Source organism: Eulemur rufifrons, chromosome 17, assembly GCF_041146395.1.
Source record: "Eulemur rufifrons isolate Redbay chromosome 17, OSU_ERuf_1, whole genome shotgun sequence".
Lineage (NCBI taxonomy): Eukaryota > Metazoa > Chordata > Mammalia > Primates > Lemuridae > Eulemur > Eulemur rufifrons.
In genome coordinates, this window is record NC_090999.1 from 26509651 (window position 1) to 26528638 (window position 18988).

Genomic DNA, 18988 nt, shown 5'->3' on the forward strand with positions numbered 1-18988 from the left:
ATTTAATTTATACACAGTTGTCCCCCCTTACCCTTTGGGGATACATTCTAAGACCCCCAGTAGATGCCTGAAACCACAGATATTACCAAACCCTGCATATACGATGTTTCTTCTTATACATACATACCTATGATAAAGTTTAATTTATGTATTAGGCACAGTAAGAGCTTAACAACAATAACTAAATAATAAAATAGAATCATTATAACAATATACTGTAATACAAGTTATGTGAATGTGGGCTCTCGGTCTCTCGCTCTCTGGTGGTGTCTTATTGGACTGTGCTCACCTATTTTCATCCCGCGGTTAACCACAGGTAACTGAAACCTCAGAAAGTGAACCCTGAAGATAACAGGGCACTACTGTATAAGGTAGAGATGTGTGTTTTTAAGAGTTATTTTGAAAGACATACCAAATGCACAGCTCTACTAATTCTATTCCCTATCATTTGTCTGGCATGTTATTTTTGGGGGGTTTTCAATTGTTCAATAAAAAATCCTCTTCAGCAAAAAAAGCAGCAAATTTGATGAATCTGACATGTCTTTATTCCAGTTAATGACATAATTAATTATGATTCACCCTGGAACAGATCTTTCATACTGACATCCCTTCCTTCTGACTTTGATCCATTAAATACTTAACTGTGCAAGCCATAGAAGAATATAAACAGTGAAAAATGCCTACCTGAAAGTGGAAGTTAGAGTATTTCTAGCAGTACCCTGTGCAGAGTACTAAATACTTTGATAAAAACAACTTCAAAGAAATATGAAATTTTCAAACTAGTAAGTATAAAAAGGGTTCAAATAGGCCTCCTTGGCTTTTAAAGAAAAGAACAAATTTTTAGAAGGTTTATGTCCTACTTTGTGATCATAGAAGGGATAACAAAATCAGACCTACATGGTATTCTATCTTTTGGCTTCCTTTATTGTGAGGTATAAAAACACAATTTTTAAAAGCCAGGTTTTCTCTTTATAAGCAGAAGAATTTGTCACAAGAAAAAACGTGTAATTAAAAAAATTTTTTTTTAATCAAAGAAATGGATTGGAAGATCTCTTAATGTAGGGAAATTTATACAATCAAAAGGTAGGATAAAAATGTATTACAAAAGCTTGTGATTTCAATATTTATTCATTTGTTATGAGCCACCTCTGGATTAGAACAGTTGGGTTTTCACAGCTGGTAGAGTTCTCCTTTTCAAATACTTCAGAAGAAGTTCTTAGGACACCAAACAGGAGCCACAAAGTTAGACTTCTGAATAGTCACCCTATAAGTAAAATGTATAAGGCTCTCTTCAGGTTGGGTTTGTCATTAATCCAAGATTAAGAGTGTAGTTCATAGACTACCACTGAGAAGACGTAAGACTCCTCATCCACCCTCTCAGTCAGAGCTTTGCTAATTTTTGTTGGGCTGTCAACACTGCATCCACCTGGCCACTGTCTAAGCACCTGAAGGGCAAGCCCTGGAGAACAGAAAGTGAGTTACAGTCCCTGCTCTTAAGAGCTCTAGTAAGGGGGGGCGGGGCGTGCAGGCAACTCAAAAGGCATCTGCATGAAGACAAGTTTCAAAACACAGTGTTCCATAGTCTACCTCTTCTCTAATCTCGCCTAACCATTCCAGTTTACGACATTGAGGACTTCCCTACTCAAAGTCTTTGGTGGCTTCCTGCTATTCCCTGTACTAAAATAAGCTTCTTTAGGCAGACTTCCAGAATGATCCACCACAGGACCCAATTTGTTTCTAGCCTAATTATTATTTTCCTATACACTTCAAAGGTCCAACTCAAATTCCTATTTTTACAAAGCCTTTCCCCATTGATCTTTCTATTCCTACTTCACCTATGCTCATCTCATGACATTTTATAGGGTATACACAAGTGTATACTGACACCTGCACTTTGTACCCTGATCCCATCATTTGTACCAGATTTAATCTCTGTGATGGTAGATCATGCCTTGCAGTCTTCTAATAGCTTTGCTTTCAGATTCAAATTTTCAAGTTTTTAAAGTTAGAGAGCATTTTTTATGCTTTTTTTCTTTTCTTTCTTTCTTTTTTTTTTTTTTTTTTGAGATGTAGTCTGGAAGCGTAATGCTTAAGTGGTTTTCCAATAAAGATTATATTCTTAAAGGATGCCACTTAATTTGCAACATGAACATTATTTGAAATGCATAAAACTTTTCTGTATAAATTTTGGGGGAACGACAGCCATCTGGAACCAGTAATTGAGGCTAGATAATTTAGATTTCTTCCCTCTTCACATCTTTCAGAGCAATTGTTGTAAGAGTTAGATATTTTTAAACATGCTGGTGTACCGAGTAGGGGTAAATCTATTTTGTGACCTACGAATGTAGAGTCAATATGTAAGAACATGTTGTCAAAGTGTAACCAGCACGTAATTATATCCCTGTTAGCTTTCTCGTACTTATCAGAGATCATCTATTTTCATGGTATTTATTACTTTAATTTATTATTAGTTTAACTAAAACTTGAATTTCTATAAATCGAAAACTCTCAGACTGTATGAGTTCTAATAAAAATGAAACTCAAGATTATCCATGTTGTTTTTCATTTCCTTTTTTCAGGACTTTCTAGAAGTCTGTAAAAGCAGATTAAATAGTCAGTGCTTCCTCGCCTATCCCACTGGAATTCCACTTCGCATCTTGAGTGCTTTGCTCTCTCTCAATATACTTGTTTGAATGTCAGTTATACTTAGGAAGTAGGTCGTTCAGGTGTACCTGCTCACTTTGGGGAGACAGCTGCTGATGGAGAAGAGGGCAAAGTTGCCTAGGAATCAAAAGGGTCTCAGAGCTAGGATGGACCTTTCAGGGTCATCTAATCTAGTATTCAAAAAGTTTATCCTTAGAACCATAACAAACATGAAGAATGAAAGGTTCTATAGACAAGTGAGTCAGGACTTACTTCTAAAGGGAACATTTAGCAGGCTTCTCTAGTAGGGTCTTTTTAGGACATTTAAAATGCTACGGTGCTTTGTGATTCTCATATGGTTGGGGTCAGAGAGAGTACAGGCAGCCACTGTGCCTCCCTATCTCACTTGGAAGTTTTATGCAGTGAGAACTCAGGCCTGGTGTTCTCTGCGGTACTCCAGGAAGTGAGAATCTTACCCAATCTTGGATCTTCTGCTTGAATTCCTGTGACCTTCTTGGTCATATAATCTTGCATGATAATTTCCTGATATAAGAGACTTCTATCTAGATATTTCCCCCATTATTCTAGACTAATTCTCCTTTTGTCTAGTTACTGCCTTCTCATTTTTCATGTTCAAGTTGAGAAACTCACTTCCTCAGAAGCATTATCTAAACCTCTAAACCAGATAAATACCCTGTAATTAACATCAATTAATTAGCTTTGGATTAGTTTTAATGTTGGTCCCCTGATAGACAGCAAATTCCATGATCATGGATGTGTGCCTCTTACTGCCATACCTTGCAAATAGCAGGTACTCGGGAAACTATTAAGTAAATAATAGAAATTATAAAAGAAGGCATTCAAAATCACATTGATATTTTCATTTGAGGCCTTTTTTGAAAGGTCAGAAGACTTGGGCATAAACCTTGAATCTGGACTTCTTCCTGGGTAAATCAGGTTTTTTTCTAAACTACCATTTCCTTATCTGTAAAGGAAAATATTACTCCATTCTCATAGGGTTGTTACAGATCAGGCAATATTGAGAAGACTCAATATACTATAATGTCCTTTAAAGGATGAGCAATTTGCTAAGAAGGACAGGCTTTGGTTAAACATAACTAAGCTGAGCTTCTTGTTTGTTTTAAGTCTTACTCCACACCAACCTTATGCTGCTAAATTACAACAGATGGAATGGGAAAGAAATGAAGAGGCCAGGAAGCTTCATGATTAATCATCTAACAATCATACTTTCCTCAAGGAGGCTTATGCCAAGGACTGACACTGGCCTCCTCCTTCTGATCCTAAGTAATAACAAGAGGGACTACATTGCCTGACCTATTGCTCATATTTAACCTTTAAGCAATATTAATATGTATGTCGGAATTAGTGCTGATAGTTTCCTACGGTGACTTAAGATTAAAATTCCTTCTAAAAGCCACTTTATATGCAAAAATCAATAGTCACCTTCCGAGTTTCAATAGATGCTTAAGATTTCTGATCAATTGCCAATTTGAGTTACAGATGCCATTTCCATTACATTGCAAATTTTAAAACAAACACTTACTTTTGGACTATTTAGGTCAGGAGGTGTAGACATGTCCCCAAACAAATCCATCTGGTCAACACCCTTAAAAAAGTATTTGGATTAGATTCAGATGTGTCTACTAAAAAGATTACTTTGTATATAACTGTAATTGTTTATTTCCTAAACTGAAGTTTAGGAAAATAGTTGTCACAATTGGATTTTCATTTAATTAAAACAAATTTGATAATAAGCTATTTAGGTCAGGAAGTGTAGACATGTCCCCAAACAAATACAACTGGTCCACACCTTAAAAAGTATTTGGATTAGATCCAGGTGTGTCTACTAAATAGATTATTTTGCATATAGACATAAATGTTACCCTAACATTTAGAAAAATAATTGTCACAATTGGATTTTCATACAGATTCCACACAGATTTGGTATTAGCAAAATCTACAGGAAGTAAACCCACGTTCAGGTGAATAATTATAAAACATCACATACATACCAACTTCAGTTTGTTAGCTTGGTCATCAAGAATCATTAGGGCCTCGCTCCCATTCTGAAAAGATGGCAAATATTTAAAAGTTTAACTGATGAGTTTTCCTTTAGAATTTATTTGCCTTCTGTAGTGGCTTGCTAAACAATTTTGGCATTGATCATTTAAATGTGTATCTCCCATGACCAGAGAGGTCATAAACACATGATCAGCCAGGAGGTGAGAATGCCTGGGCAGGTAGCACATTACACACACAGTTCACAAGGGATAAATATGAAGTTTTACCTCTACTGCTTTGTTGGCTTCTTCCGTCTAAAAAGAAAGATACAAATGGAGCGATCTTAGTATTTGTAGATAAAGGGAGGAGTTAAATACAAGAACAAATATACCTATGGGTTCACAAGCATAAGGCAAGAATGAGACTTGTGTATTATTTCTGCTTTACATTCTCGTCCCCCTTTCATAGCAATACTGGACTTGAATAGAGTTTCTGGATTTAAACGTGGTTGTCCCATATATTTCCCAGAATCAATATGAAACTTGTAGGAAGAAAAACATAAAAGTCAGGACCTGGAAATCAGAAGTGCCTCACCATAATACCCACCCATTACCCTACTGGTAAGAACAGACAGCATATTTCTACAGTTTCTATACTTTGAAGAGTCATATAGACGCCGACTCTTCAGACAGGCCATGTGTGTACATGACATTAAATGTGGTCCTGAATATAGTTTTAGTTTTAAGTTCAATAGAGCCTTTATCAGGTAGTACTTGCCTTTTTCTTTTCTTCTTCCTTTTTCTTTACATTATAGATAACTTGAAAAAGGTCTTTAAGATCAACAACTAATGGCTCAGCCTGAAGCAAGAGAAAGCATTGTTATCAGTATTTTAATCTTATTATTTTCTTCCCTTTGTCCCCCATCAGTTCAGATTAATACTAGTTTTTTTATTCTTTTAAATCTCCTTACTACCTTACCTAGCTTACAGAGGATAACCACTGTCCCAATCCCCACCCTCAGGTACATAAAGGACAGCAGGTTAGTAAGTATTTAGACAAAACAAGAGGTACCATGACCGTTTTTGAAGTCCCTTCAAGGTTTCTGGGAATAATTCACTATTGTTCTAAAATCAGCATTGGTCTTATAACAGAGTCCATTCTCACAAGCCTTGTGCCACACACTACATGGGTATCAATGACATTTTTAAAAGATTTCTTAGACTAATAAAGATAGTTACTCCTTGAATCATTATTTAGCCCTCCTACATCCAAGTGTTTCCAGCAAGTTTTCTAGTTGAGAGACAGACATTCCTATGCTCAACAGAGGACAAGTCCACAAGTATACTTCAAGGCTTACAGCTCACCTGTTGCCCTGTTTTTATGGCAAAAAACTGATGCTGGCCTTCTCCTCCACACACGTAACCAAACGCCCGGTTGTCTGTCACGTCACGGGCAATGAAAGAAATCTTATTGACTGGATGTTCATGCTCTATTACCTTCAAAGGAATATACAGAATGATTTAGTGAGAAAACTAGAATCTATTTGCCAAGCTAGCACAGCTAAGCATCAGACACATATATGAAGACATACATGAAAAGTTTAAACCATTTGAAGAAAGACTTTTTAGTCTCTGGATGAAGGCTGGAGAAATATCCTTGTTAGAAAGGGCTTCAAAAGAAAGGAAAAATAGAAAACAAGAATGAAAAGAATGTTTCTTCTTAAAATATTGATACTTGATTCTACTTACACCATATAGTAAGGAAGGATTAAGGATTAGAAGACTAAGAATTTCTAAAGTGAAGAGGAAACATATAACCCAAGAACTATCCAAGTAGGTAGGTCTCCTTTTCCAACTCAAAGGCAAACTTAAGTGAACAGTAACTGGGATCCTTTGACGAGGGCTCCTGTTGGCTAAGGAACCATCCTATATATTATTGGAACAAGTATCTCCAGTATATTCTGGAGGTTACCAAATATTGTCATCAAATATTTCTCTACCTCACTTAGCCCACATCATTATCCAGTAGTTATACGAGGCAGGGAATTCACTGGCTTAGCAGTATATTTCCCTCTATTTTTCCCCCCTTTCTCGTGATCCTTTCAAGCAGGTTGCAGGGTTCAATTCTTCAGGGATATTTGTTGGTGGCAGAATGTGTTTTGCTTTTGTTTCCAAATGCTTAAGGCCACTAAAAAGTTTATACTGAATATTTTAGAAGGTTTGAAGAAAGAGAGAACCTTGTGAGAAAATTCTGCCACCATTCTCTGATGAGCTTGGGAAAACAAGAGTTGAGAGAAGAGAGAGAATGATGGAGACAGCAGTGCCTGAGTGCGTGTGCACCAGAAGGCCAGGCCCTAGGTTTTGCCAGTGGATTTTGCATATTAGATAATGGGTATCTTTCTAGGAAAGGATGAACAGTAAATGGAAGTCCCCCCAAGGTAAACTGATGCAATAGAGTATTTTATAGCAATGAGAATGAGCTACAAACAACATTTTTAAAGGGATGAATCACGATGTTTTGTTGAATATAGAAAAAAGTCTCAGAAGACTGAAGTATGATAGCTTTTGGATCAGGCTCAAAAACAAACAAGACTTTCCATATGTGATAGAACAACAGCAACCACAGAAAATGAGAAAGGTTGTATCTGTAGAGTAAGGAAGCAAGGAAGAGAGAGATGAAAAAAATCTAAATGTGTTATGGTTAATGTTCTAGCTTTAAGTTAGCTGGTAATCCACACGTAATCAATATATTAAAATAAAATAAGAACCATACATAGACTTATACGAGTGTCACAATCCAGGAGTTAGGATTAATCTAATTCTGTATACCTGAGGTACAAGAAAAAAAAAAAATACCCAAGTGATATTTGTAGCATACCTGTGTTTATAGACTTAAGATTCACATCTATTATAGGAAATGCACTTCAAAATAAATTATCTTGACTCCTTACCTCCTAGTCTGTTTTCTGCCTGTTACTTTTTGAGAAGTAATATATGCTATTTTTTCCCCTACGGAATTTTAAGAAGGAAAAAAGGGAGTTGCAATTCAAGTAGCAAATTGTCAAACTCAGGTGGTCACACAGGTGTCTGCGAACATGAATTCTTACCCCAGTTTTCTCATCAATTATTTTTATTCCAGAAAGGGAAATGTTGACCCAGATCCTTTGTTTGTGTTGTCCCTGAGACCGACCAGCTGCTGCCATTCCCTGATGAGGTTGGGAAAACAAGAAAAATCTAATTAAAAGTACCCTCCAATCCTCCTAATACTAAAATTTTAAACAACAGTCAGCTCTGTTTTCAGCTTAGTTGGCCATCTATGAAAGAGTTAGGCACAAGTCACTCTCACTTTCTTGGCCTCAGAATAGTTATTGGTAAAGATTAGAAGACTGGCCTAGAAGATCTTTAAAGATGTTTCTTCTAGGCCCCGCATGATTTAGCAAGTATTGATTTAGTTTCACATAGTGACATAGTACTAAAATTTAAAAATTCAAAGAAAAGAAAGGCTAACCCGAAAGAACACCAGTTTCCAAGTAGAGTCCTGACTACTTCCTGGGTCTAAAATTAGGGGATTCTGTAAGTAAGACAAATAATATACCTATTTGCACACAGACTTTCTAATCATTTAATGAGGAAAATGGTAGAGCAAGCTTTGGTTTGTCCAAATGTTAAGTCTGTCAAAAGGAAAAGGCATCCAGAGTCCTGCTATACTTGATTAAATTAGGCCTCTAGAACAGCACTTGAAATATGCAAACAAACTCATGGCTTCTCAGAAAATGAGGCATTACTGGATCAATAATGTGATCAGAAAAATTTTTTCAAATAATTGAGATATAGGTCAACAAGAGCTTCTAGCATAATTCCCTCTGTTGAACTTTGACTAATATACAGACAAGGCATTCTTTTCCCCTTTACCTTCAGTTTCATCATAGAATCTTGGCTCATTTTGTCCCCTCTTGCGTCTGGCACATCATCAATGCCGATTAGTTTGGCCTTGTATTTTACACCATCACCTTTGAACCTGGCCAAGAGATATTCATCTGTCTTTTCAGAGCCTGAGAAAAGAAAGAAATAAAAGATAAAGTTTATATTTAAATACCAGTCCTAGTTATGACCAAATATGCTCCAGAATCCCCAAATTTTAAGTAGTATATATCCTGATTATACTACAATTGATCATACATGCACTATCTACCCTGTCTGATTTTTACTTTCATTGAAGCTAACTCATGCTTCACAATACTATGTATAGAGTTGGGGTGGGGAGAAAAATAAACTCTTAGAAGTGCAAAATTGACTGAATATGAGAAACTTATGGGAATATGTGAGGTGGGAATTGGGGATATTCTTCACCATAGCTTTTTTTTAAAAAGGTTTTGAAAGAATGTAAGGAGGATAATAGATATTTTTTGATGAAATAAAAACAAGCCACCACACAATTAACCAACATTTTGAACTATCAATAAGGCAAAAGGGAATTATGGGTAAATTCCCTTAGAAATTATTAAGATAATTATCCCATCTTTATTATAACTACTTTTGTTCCTCTTAAAGGCCTGTGCAGGCTCATTCCCAGAGCTAAAAAGTATAGTAGTAAAAGACAAGCAAGTCCCAACATATTCCCAAACCATGGGTCATTTAAGGAATCTGGTACTTTCTTCTAGTGGTACTTCAGGTCAAAGGAAGAGGGTCTCATAAATAAAGGTCTTGATTTTTAAAAAATAGTGACTTTAGGAAAGCAAAGTGGTAAGCATATTGCTGAAAGATAACCATATAATAATAGATGGTTGTATTATTAACTAAATAGGACATTCTGAAAGTTTCCTAGCAGGACCTACGCTGGTGCAATCACAGATTCAGAGATATAGCTTATCACATGTGGGGAGAACCAATCTCTTCTGCCAAAGTACAGTTTTCCTGTTTAGATCATGAGACTAAAGTGAGGATGAAGCAAGGCAAGAGCCAGCTTTTACTTTACCCTGAATCTCACATTTTTCCAGAGGTAACCATTTCTAGCTCCCGTCATTGGCCTTAAGAGGACTCCCCCATACCTTTCTTCTTTTCCTTCTTCGAGGGTGCTTTTGGTGCAGTCTGTTGGTCAGGCTGACCGTTGGTGGTACTTGTTTCTACTTCGTTAGACATGGCAGGAAGGCAGGCAGCAGGTCCCAACACCAGCACTTATGACAACAGGCGATTCCCGATGGAGAAATCTCAAATAAACATAACCTACCACAGACACCTGTAGGCAGAGTTAGAGGCATAATGATGTTAGAACACGGCAAACCCAGACTTTATGCCATGATAGGCCTACAACTAGTGATTTCCTTTTGTAGTCCTCTAGACTCATTTTGTTCCTTCCATATCAGACTGAACTCTGAAAGCAGGAGAGTGGGTAGGACTGTTCCCTTTGTAGTTTCCAAAGTGGAAGAAGTATACTTAATAGATTTTGCTTTAAGCACTTGATATCTGGTAAGATTTAAGGATTATCTCGCTATGCAGTATGTATTAGAACTTTGCCATAAACATCTAGTATTAAAGATAGGGATCAAAAACTTGCTAGGTTTCATAGCAAAGTAGAAATAAATTGAATGCAGAGCCTGAGATTGCAAGGGTGCCTGAAATTGAGCATGATCAATTTTGGTCCTTCACAAGATTGCTTAATTGTAAAGGCAGTGACAAGAGTAGAGTTATGAATGTTATCTTAGTCAAATTGAAAAATACTTTACAAAATATTAGGATTCTGCATATGATCTCCAGGGCTGTCCAAACACCATCCTTTACAACTGTGGTCCCCAATCCCTGGGTCATGGCCCGGTACCAGTCCATGGCCTGTTAGGAATCAGGCTGCACATCACCACCTGAGCAATGCCTCCACACACCCCCACCCCACCCCCATCCATGGACAAATTGTCTTCCATGAAACCAGTCCTTGGTGCCAAAAAGGTTGGGGATTGCTGCTTTAAAAGACATCCATTTTTGACATTAACATTTATAAGTACCAGAGAAAGAATGAATTTATGGGGTGCTGACTGCATAATTCAGTATAAATTGAGTATAAATACTTTTATGCTGTTACTTAGCGTTGCCATCTCCAAACAGTTGTGTTATGTGCTCTTACAAAGCTCCCCTACATATCACAGTAGGTAAAACAGAAAAATGTAGTCACTTTAACCATGCAGAAGTGAACTAATATTCCAAAATGTTCTTTCACCTCCCAGGAGTCCTACACAGCTCTAGAGAGAAGGTAGGGCCAGAGGGTTAACTTTCTACACGACTGAGCAGCAAAGGCAAAGAAAAGCCATTCATTGTTTTGTAATCCTATTCAGACCACCTGTGGGCTGGCACATTCCCCACCAAGAAAAGCCCTTTTCGTTCTGTGCCTCCAACATCCATTGACATGAGCTTTTTAATTGAAGGACTAAAGCCAACTGCATGGGCATATATGTTGTTTGTTAGATACTTAAAGAATAAAAAGTCAGTCTCAAGTTTATAGTCAGCTTAAATTGCACTTAGCTTGCTTCATGTCAGCGTGTTTTTCCCAGAGGTCAGTACTTAATTCCTCCCCTTATGAGTTTTTATTAGTCTTTATAGTATTAACAGTCTTTAAATGCATACATACATAAAATCTATGTATGATTAATGTTATGTGAATTGTTTCACTTGGAGATTTGGTAGTTAATTTTGCTCAAAGACTCCCAACTGGTAGGCAGCCAGGGAGACGATCTGTTTACAGATGAACGTCTTACTTAGCAGAAGACTCAAAGTCACAACTAACTCAGGACTTAGGTGGTGGCCAGGCACTTTCAACCTTTGACTTGCATTAACTCTAAAAAATTCATAATAACCCTGGGAGTTTTATGATGCAGCATTATTTCATTTTCCAGAGGGAAAGCCAAAGTACAGAGATTCTAAATACACACCCACTAAGTGGTAGAACCAGGTTCCTAACCCAGACTGTCTGCCCCGAGCTGGAGTTCCTGAACACTACATTGATGAATCTCATTGGAGAAGCTGCATTCTAGCCACAGAGATCCTCTACTATACACCTCTAGTGTCCCCCAAGATATTAAAACCTTGAAATGTGACCTTCTATGGGAAAAGGGTCTTTGGAGTTATAATTAAGTTAAGGATCTTGAGATGAGATCATCCTGGATTTAGGGAGGCCCTAAATCCAATGACAGATGTTCTTATGAAAGAAAGGCAGAGGGAGATTGGAGACGCAGAGACACACAGAGAAGATGATGTGGAGACAGAGGCGGAGACCAGACTGGTGCATGATCTGCAAACCAGGGAAAGCCAAGCATGGCTGGCACCCAACAGAAGCCAGGAGAGGGCCTGGGACGGCTTCTCCCATGGAGCTTCCAGAAGGAACCAACCCTGCTGACATCCTGATTTTGAAATTCTTGCCTCCAGGACTGTGACAGAATAAATTTCTGTCACTTTAAGCCACCCAGTTTGTGGTAATTTGTTACAGCAGCCCTAGGAAATAAATACAGCATCTGTATTTGGTGCGCCTTGATTGCTTTCAGTGGTTCCCAAATTTGTTTCCTGGCAACGCGATAAATGAATCTCCTAGTCATATCCACACTCTTCTAATTTCAGGCTAATCATTACTTTCCTAATTTTAGAGAATTTATTCCAAATCAAAAGGATATTTGCCCACATTAACAGCATCAGGAGGTGACACTAAGCTCTGACCCAAGGGGATACACTGACATTCATTCTTCTGCATCCGCCACTTCTCCCCAGGGGATCCTTTCCTGTATAAGTCGTTCAGATCTCCCCTTAGAAATAAGGAAAACACTTCTGTGTGACCCTGTAGCCCTCTAATTATCATCTCATGATCCTTTTCGTATTAAACTTCTAAAACTGATGGCCTCCCATCCACCTTTCCACCTTCCCTTCCCCTCAAAAGACTATTCATCTCCACTCTAGTCTCAGAAAGGCAACTTCAGCTGCCGATGATTCTCCTGACCAAATACAATTACTTTGCCTTTCATCCTTTTGGGGGTATCCTACATGATTCAGACACCTACACCTTTCTGTGAGCCTTCCTCCCCACCCCAACCACCACTTTTTGCTCCCATAACAACCCTGAAGCTCCAGCTCATGGCTTGTGTACTGAATTGGGATAATCTGGATTTTTTTTTAAACAATGTTTCTCTAAATATTACAATAAAGTCGAAAGCTTTCCTGCTTAACCCTGTGGTGGCTCCCCTTTGAATTTAGGGCAAAAATATAGACCTTTTCATTTTGTATGTCAGTCTCCTTTATATTTTTCCCCTCCTTGTCTTCAACCTCGTTTCCTTCCCCTCCTGTGTACCAACCCCCAAGTTCCTTATTTCTTTTAAAATGCTTTTTGTTTTTGATTCATTGTGTTCTCAAATTTTCAGTGCTCCCCTCCCCCCAAATTCTGCCCACTCCAGTTACCTGTTTGTCCCTGAAGACAGTAAGTAAGACCTCTCCCTGAAGCTTTCCCCTCTCTCCTCAAAATACACACGGCCATTGCATGATTTTCACACGAGTCTATTTATGAATGATGGATAATTGCATCTTGTTAGATGGAAACACTTGTGTAGTTGTGGGGGAAACAGTTCAAATGTGTAGAAGGGTGTGTGGATGCTGAGTAGCTAAAGGGGTGGTCTGTGCCAGTTACTAAGTTGTCTCAGCTTCAGAACAACCCTTCTGTACCTGGTGCTGTGATTCTAGGCCTGGGCCTGTGCAAAGGTTCCTGTTTCGCTAGAGGGCTGTGTGTTAGCTCTGCCAGCAGGGGGTGCTAGAGGGAGACTGCCAAGCTCAAGACTGGACATGCACATTTCTGTTTGCTCCACGTGGACTTCCTCACCTCTTGCAACTCCTGTAAGTGGGATTCTAGCAGAGCTACTTCACTCCAGCAGCAAAAGTTTCTTCCTAAAACAGCCGCTGAATCCAGTTTTCAGTATTTTCTACACTTGCAGAACTTGCCTCATGGTGTCCCTCTTAGAGACACCAGCATCAGTCCTCGCGGTGCTCTCTCCAGGCCCAGGGGTCTCAGGTCCTCAGAGCGCTGGGCGCCAACCCTAGCTCAGTGGCACCCCCTTCTTGTGGTCTCAGTAGCAGTCCCTAGAGATCCTCTCCTTCAAGCGTGTAAGCCTTGATGATTTCCTTTGTTCCCTCAGCCATAGAGGTGGTAGCTGCTTTCTGTAGTTTGCTTACCTAGTGATGATTTGGTGTTCTCTCTTTACTCTTTCAGAGTTTTCTAGCTAACACCTTTATACCTGATTAATGCTTAACATTCAGATCTTTTTAAATATTAATAACTGTTGTGGTCTGAACTCCAACTAATACCATGGTAATGCTAATCTGTTTTAATTTTATGGTTTGAAAAACAGTTCTTTAAGGATACAGATTCAAGGGTTTCACTTAAACATCAATCCTTATGTATTTTTGGACACTATATTGTTTTGGCTTTCAATGTTATATTTATATAGTTTAATATACACACTTTCAATTGCTTAGGCCAAGAACAAGAACTATAAGAATGTTTCCTGAAATAGAATATATTCTATGCATTTTATGGGAAGCGCCTGAAGTATTTGTGCAAGTATACCTTCAAGTGTGTCTTGCTTAGGTCAGTATTTTGTTGAGTTCAACAATGCACATGGTGATAGCAGAGGCAAGATGGCCCAGAATTGGGTGGCATCACTGGCTAAAAAAGTAACCTGGATGTAAAAGTTTGTCACCCATCTTTGAAGCCTGATATCATACTTTCTTACAGGATAATATTTCTGACAAGAAAAGATTTAGCTAATTAAATTTAGCAATTTGTATTCTAAAGTGAGAATGTTTTAAAGGAGTTTGAGAAGTGCCACAAAGCACTTTGAGGGATTTGGGAGAGTGAATAGTGGCGTGTAGGTTTAGTCATATAAGTAATATAAGACAAAACTACCTCACAACTCAAGATCAGGTACCAAATCTAGTGCTGGCAGACTGGGCCAAATGGAAGGGTTCTAAGGTGAGTGCTGCTACCTTGCCATAGCAAAAACTTTATAGCAAAAACTTCTCTCTTCAGACACTTAACAGCATTGGAATCACTTTAATGGTTTCCTTTGACAACATCCATTCATCATTTGGAGATGAGTGATTATAAGGGACAAGGGAGAAAAAAATAAGGAGGAAAAGTTTCTTTAGCATAAATTCCCTGGAGAAAATGGATGTATATGTTGAGTTGCAATAGCTAAGGGTAGGTCTCTATTGTAGGGCATATAATTGAAAATGCATCTCTACTCTCTGAAATGATCAGAAGGTATTATAGACTCTGCCCATAGGCCCCAAGAACTATAAACTCCTTTACAAAAGAAATTTTCAAGATTGATTGGAAGATTTTAACAGAAGCATACATCCAGTTATGCATATACCACTGTGATGATTCACCTTTCTGCCAAAGTTTTAAAGAGCAAGTTGCCCACCACAGACTTGTCAAATGCCCAAGTTACCATTTGACATGTGGTGAATGGAAGAAGTCTTGCTTATAGACTTAGATCCCTCTGTAGAGGATAATCAACTTAAACCCAGCATTCAATATTCAAATCCATAATCCTTTCAACAATGTTATAAGATTGTCATTTGTGCCCATAAAACCTTTAGCAGGTTTTATAATTAATTGATTTTTAGAAAGGGATCGGACCTGGAAAAGAGATGTGAGGGCCAAAAGATTCCCTACTTATTTCCTTTGATTACCTTCCCAAATTAAGGCATTGTTGAAGAAAGTGTCTAGATTATGTTAAGCTATGGGGTTGTTTTTAAGGCTCTAATACAGTAAAAAGTTTCTTATAAAGGGGAACAAGTGAGTGTAGGACAAGGAGGAAGTATATGGCCTTCTCCTTTGTTGGGTTTAGTCCCAGGACCCTTCTGACCAAGGAAAACAAAATTAGTCAGGAAACACACACAAGAGGTATAATCATAAGGCAAGGATTACAAATTAAAGCTCAAGAACATATACAAAGGGTCACATGAACAGTTCCCCATCTAAACATAGCTGGTTTATTATTCTAGTTCTCAGGGTCAGGCTGTTTCCCTCATTAGAAGATGAAGGAAGAGAAGAGAAAGAGAAATAAGAGAGAAATAAGAGAAATAAGAAATAACATATCTGGAAAAAAAAAATGAGAATCTAAAGTTACCATATATTCCTGACTCATTTTTAAGGCCTCACATAGAAAAGAAATTTGTAAAGGAAACTTCTCTAATTGAATAAAATTGGCTTCCATTTGAGTGAAGATATCTAACTTGGATTTTGGACTTACTATAAACTTTCCTGAAAGAATGCAGAGATTTTCTCTTTCCATGGCACTAGAATCAGATGAGTAGGAGAGATTTGGGAGCTTGCAACATCTCTCTTGGTTTCTGAGAAGGCTTTGGGAGATGTATACCGGAAGACTGCATGAGTCATCTTAGCATGACTATGTCCTTTGCACTAATAAAAATCAGCTATAGTTTATTTAGTCCTTAAAGTGATTCATGTAAAATGTCTAGTATTTTGAATGCTGGGATAGCTAGCATGGTGGATAATGATCAGTTTAGGCTTTGCAGGGATAAAGGTGGCCAGCTGCTTCTTACACCTGCTCACCGTTTCCCCCAGCAGGAGTATATGGGGATCAGCAATGGTTCTGCTTCATGATTCCAGGGTTCTGAAGCCATATCATGATACAAAAGTTTGCCAGTCATCCTCCCTTTCAACCCCCAAGCCTACCTTCCTACCCTAATTATACAGAGCAAGTAGGAATTTGCTTGGTCAGTCTCAAAATGCTCATAAAAGGAAAAACTTGAGTTAAGGACTCATTCTACAGATGTTAGAGAATCTGTTTTTAATATTAAGGGGAATGGGACAAATGCCTAGTATAGCAAGCACTTATAACACATTCTAAAAGCCCTATAAAACAGAATGTGTTTCTATTTTATGAATAATGAAATGGACACAGCAACACAAGATCAACCCTTAATAAGCTGCCGAGTTCAAAATTGAGCATAGTCTGTATACCCTCTTCTATTATATATGCTGTTTCTCTTGTCTTGTTCTTTTCTTAAATCCCACTAATTTTAAACTGTGTTTTATAATCTGCTTTCAAAAAGTCATAATCCCATTGACTTTAACGTACCAGTTAATTTTTCAGAAGGAGCCACATAAAACAGACACAGGGAAGGGGATTAAGAAGGCTCAAGAACAAAACAACATAAACATCTTTGCTTAGAGTATCTGGTACTTTGTACTGGACAGAGAATGTGCTTCCTTGTCCTTTGGAACTTTATGCCTGCCTCAGCTGAAGTGCTGAATTAGGATATGTGAAATATTAACCTCCAAGACAGACCTTGGGGTCCAAGAGGACACCCAACAGCCTTCACGGCTATCTTCACAGTAGCCTTTGGAGAATAAAGGGCATTGCAGAGATGCTGCAGCAGAGTTAGGCTATTTCTGATGCTTGATGTAAAGCTTTCCTACCTTAACTGCTGGGATTCCTATGCTTTTCCAAAAACTATTTTACTCTGCAAAAGCCAGATTGAGCAGACAGTAAGATTTCTGCAGCCTGTTTCATTGGAGAATGAGACTATGTTAATGCATACTGAAAAGGAATCCTTAGAGGATTTTCTTGTAAATGCTGACAGTGCTGTAGGGGCCTCAGTAACAGAACGTGCTTGAGTCATTGAGCTATACACAAGTTATGCATTTACAGCAAGCATGTCTCATTGCTTTTAACCCTTGAAAAGAATGCGGCAGGACTTAGAGGGCATAAAAAACCCTGAACCAAGAAGCTTTTCCCTATCTTTGGAACCAAGTCAGACCAGAGTTAAGAGTTTCCCACATAGTTAATGTTGGGTAGAGATGAGATAGCGTAGTAGCTAAGAGCTCAGGCTTGGGAGTCCCACCCACCTGGGATTCAGCCATTTTCTAGCTCTGTGGCTTGAGGCAACTTATCTAATGTTCATTTCTTCATCTGTAAATGGGAACATAGTTTGCTGAGCTGTTAGAACAAAATCAATAAGAACGTATGTAGAGATCTGTGTGCCTAGTATGCTTAACAAATGGTAGCTATGGTTAAACTAAAGCGAGGTTTCACGAACGCTGTATTGTTTAGTCTTGTGTTGTTTCTAACATTGCTTTTTGACAGCAAGTGTTTAAACACTTTTAGAACAATAAGAACCAATATTCAAATGGCTAGTAAGTAGAAACTTGGAAGGATGTAATATTTTAATTAATAAAGCCTGAGTTAAAACATGAAAGAGTTTGCCAATGTGAGAGCCACCTCCCGCTTCCAACTCTGGCTTCTGAGCCTACAGAAGGTCCGTTCTGATGGGAACAGGACTCGGGGAACAAAATCTTCTCTAAGTTACCCAGAGAGGCCTGTTCTAATGAAGCCTGAGTCAAACCCATCCTACATCATTGTCACTGAGAGTTTAGAAGATCTACCTCACATCACCTAGGGAAATTTTACTGGGGAGCTCTTAAAATCGTTGATGTCCATGCCATACCCAGATCGATTAAATCAGAATCTCTGGGGGGCAGGGACCCAGGCATCAATATCTTTTAAAGATTCCCAGATGATTCCAATGTTCTGCCAAGATTGAGGTCCAGTGGTCTACTCTAACAGCCCTTTGTCTGCTTAAAGAAATACCAAATGGGTTAGACTATTGAGCTGGAAGAAACCTAGGGAATAATTTGGTCATATCCTTTCATTACAAAGATTAGGAAACTGAGGGCAACAAGGAGTGTCTAACTTGTCTAATTGTTAAATAGCTGTTTGGGATAGAGCTGGTATCAGGAAAGATCTAGATCCTATCATGAGACTCTAATGCCTTATTCCTAGAGATTACGTGTCAGTTTTTAAAAACATTTTTAAAAGCAGGATGTACAAAGCCCATTACATGGGAACTGAACCACCAATGCCTTCCATTTAGTAGACACACTAAGCAAAAGAACAAGAAGATAGGTTAGCACAGTAATTTGAATATGGTATTTCATAGATGTTTTCGGAACCAAAACAGAAAAAGGATTTCACATGATCTAATTATACATTGCCACTGGATTTTTTTCTTGTCTATGTAGCAGGAGTCATACTTGGTCCAACTGTCTTAATAATGTTGCTTTGGGTGCTTTGGCTGGGTGGGAGACACAACTCACAGATCAAAGAATTTAAATTTATTTCAGTACATTGTCTACTAATCAGTGCTTGGCCTTTTAGGTTTTGTTTTTTTGTTTTTAAGTCTGATAGGAAGTCTGAGTTCTTGAGTTGGCAGCTTTCAATATTCCTTACTCATTATGACCTCTCTTAATTTTATACCCACTCCCAACCCAT

At 38.2% G+C, this 18988-nt stretch overlaps 1 protein-coding gene across 3 annotated transcripts in view; it reads right to left on the bottom strand.

The window, feature by feature from the left end:
- DAB2 (DAB adaptor protein 2) overlaps positions 1-18988 on the bottom strand; it is a 52316-nt gene that overhangs the window by 12627 nt on the left and 20701 nt on the right. For 2 of the 3 annotated variants that reach the window (XM_069492258.1, XM_069492260.1), the window contains exons 2-9: positions 9713-9900; positions 8577-8716; positions 7772-7870; positions 6030-6161; positions 5443-5523; positions 4953-4979; positions 4677-4730; positions 4208-4270 (exon numbers count right to left, since the gene is read on the bottom strand). In XM_069492258.1, the coding sequence (XP_069348359.1) occupies positions 4208-4270; positions 4677-4730; positions 4953-4979; positions 5443-5523; positions 6030-6161; positions 7772-7870; positions 8577-8716; positions 9713-9803 (687 nt within the window). In that variant the 5' untranslated portion in view covers positions 9804-9900. The remainder of the gene's footprint in view (positions 1-4207; positions 4271-4676; positions 4731-4952; positions 4980-5442; positions 5524-6029; positions 6162-7771; positions 7871-8576; positions 8717-9712; positions 9901-18988) is intronic. The other variant, XM_069492259.1, reaches the window with a different exon arrangement.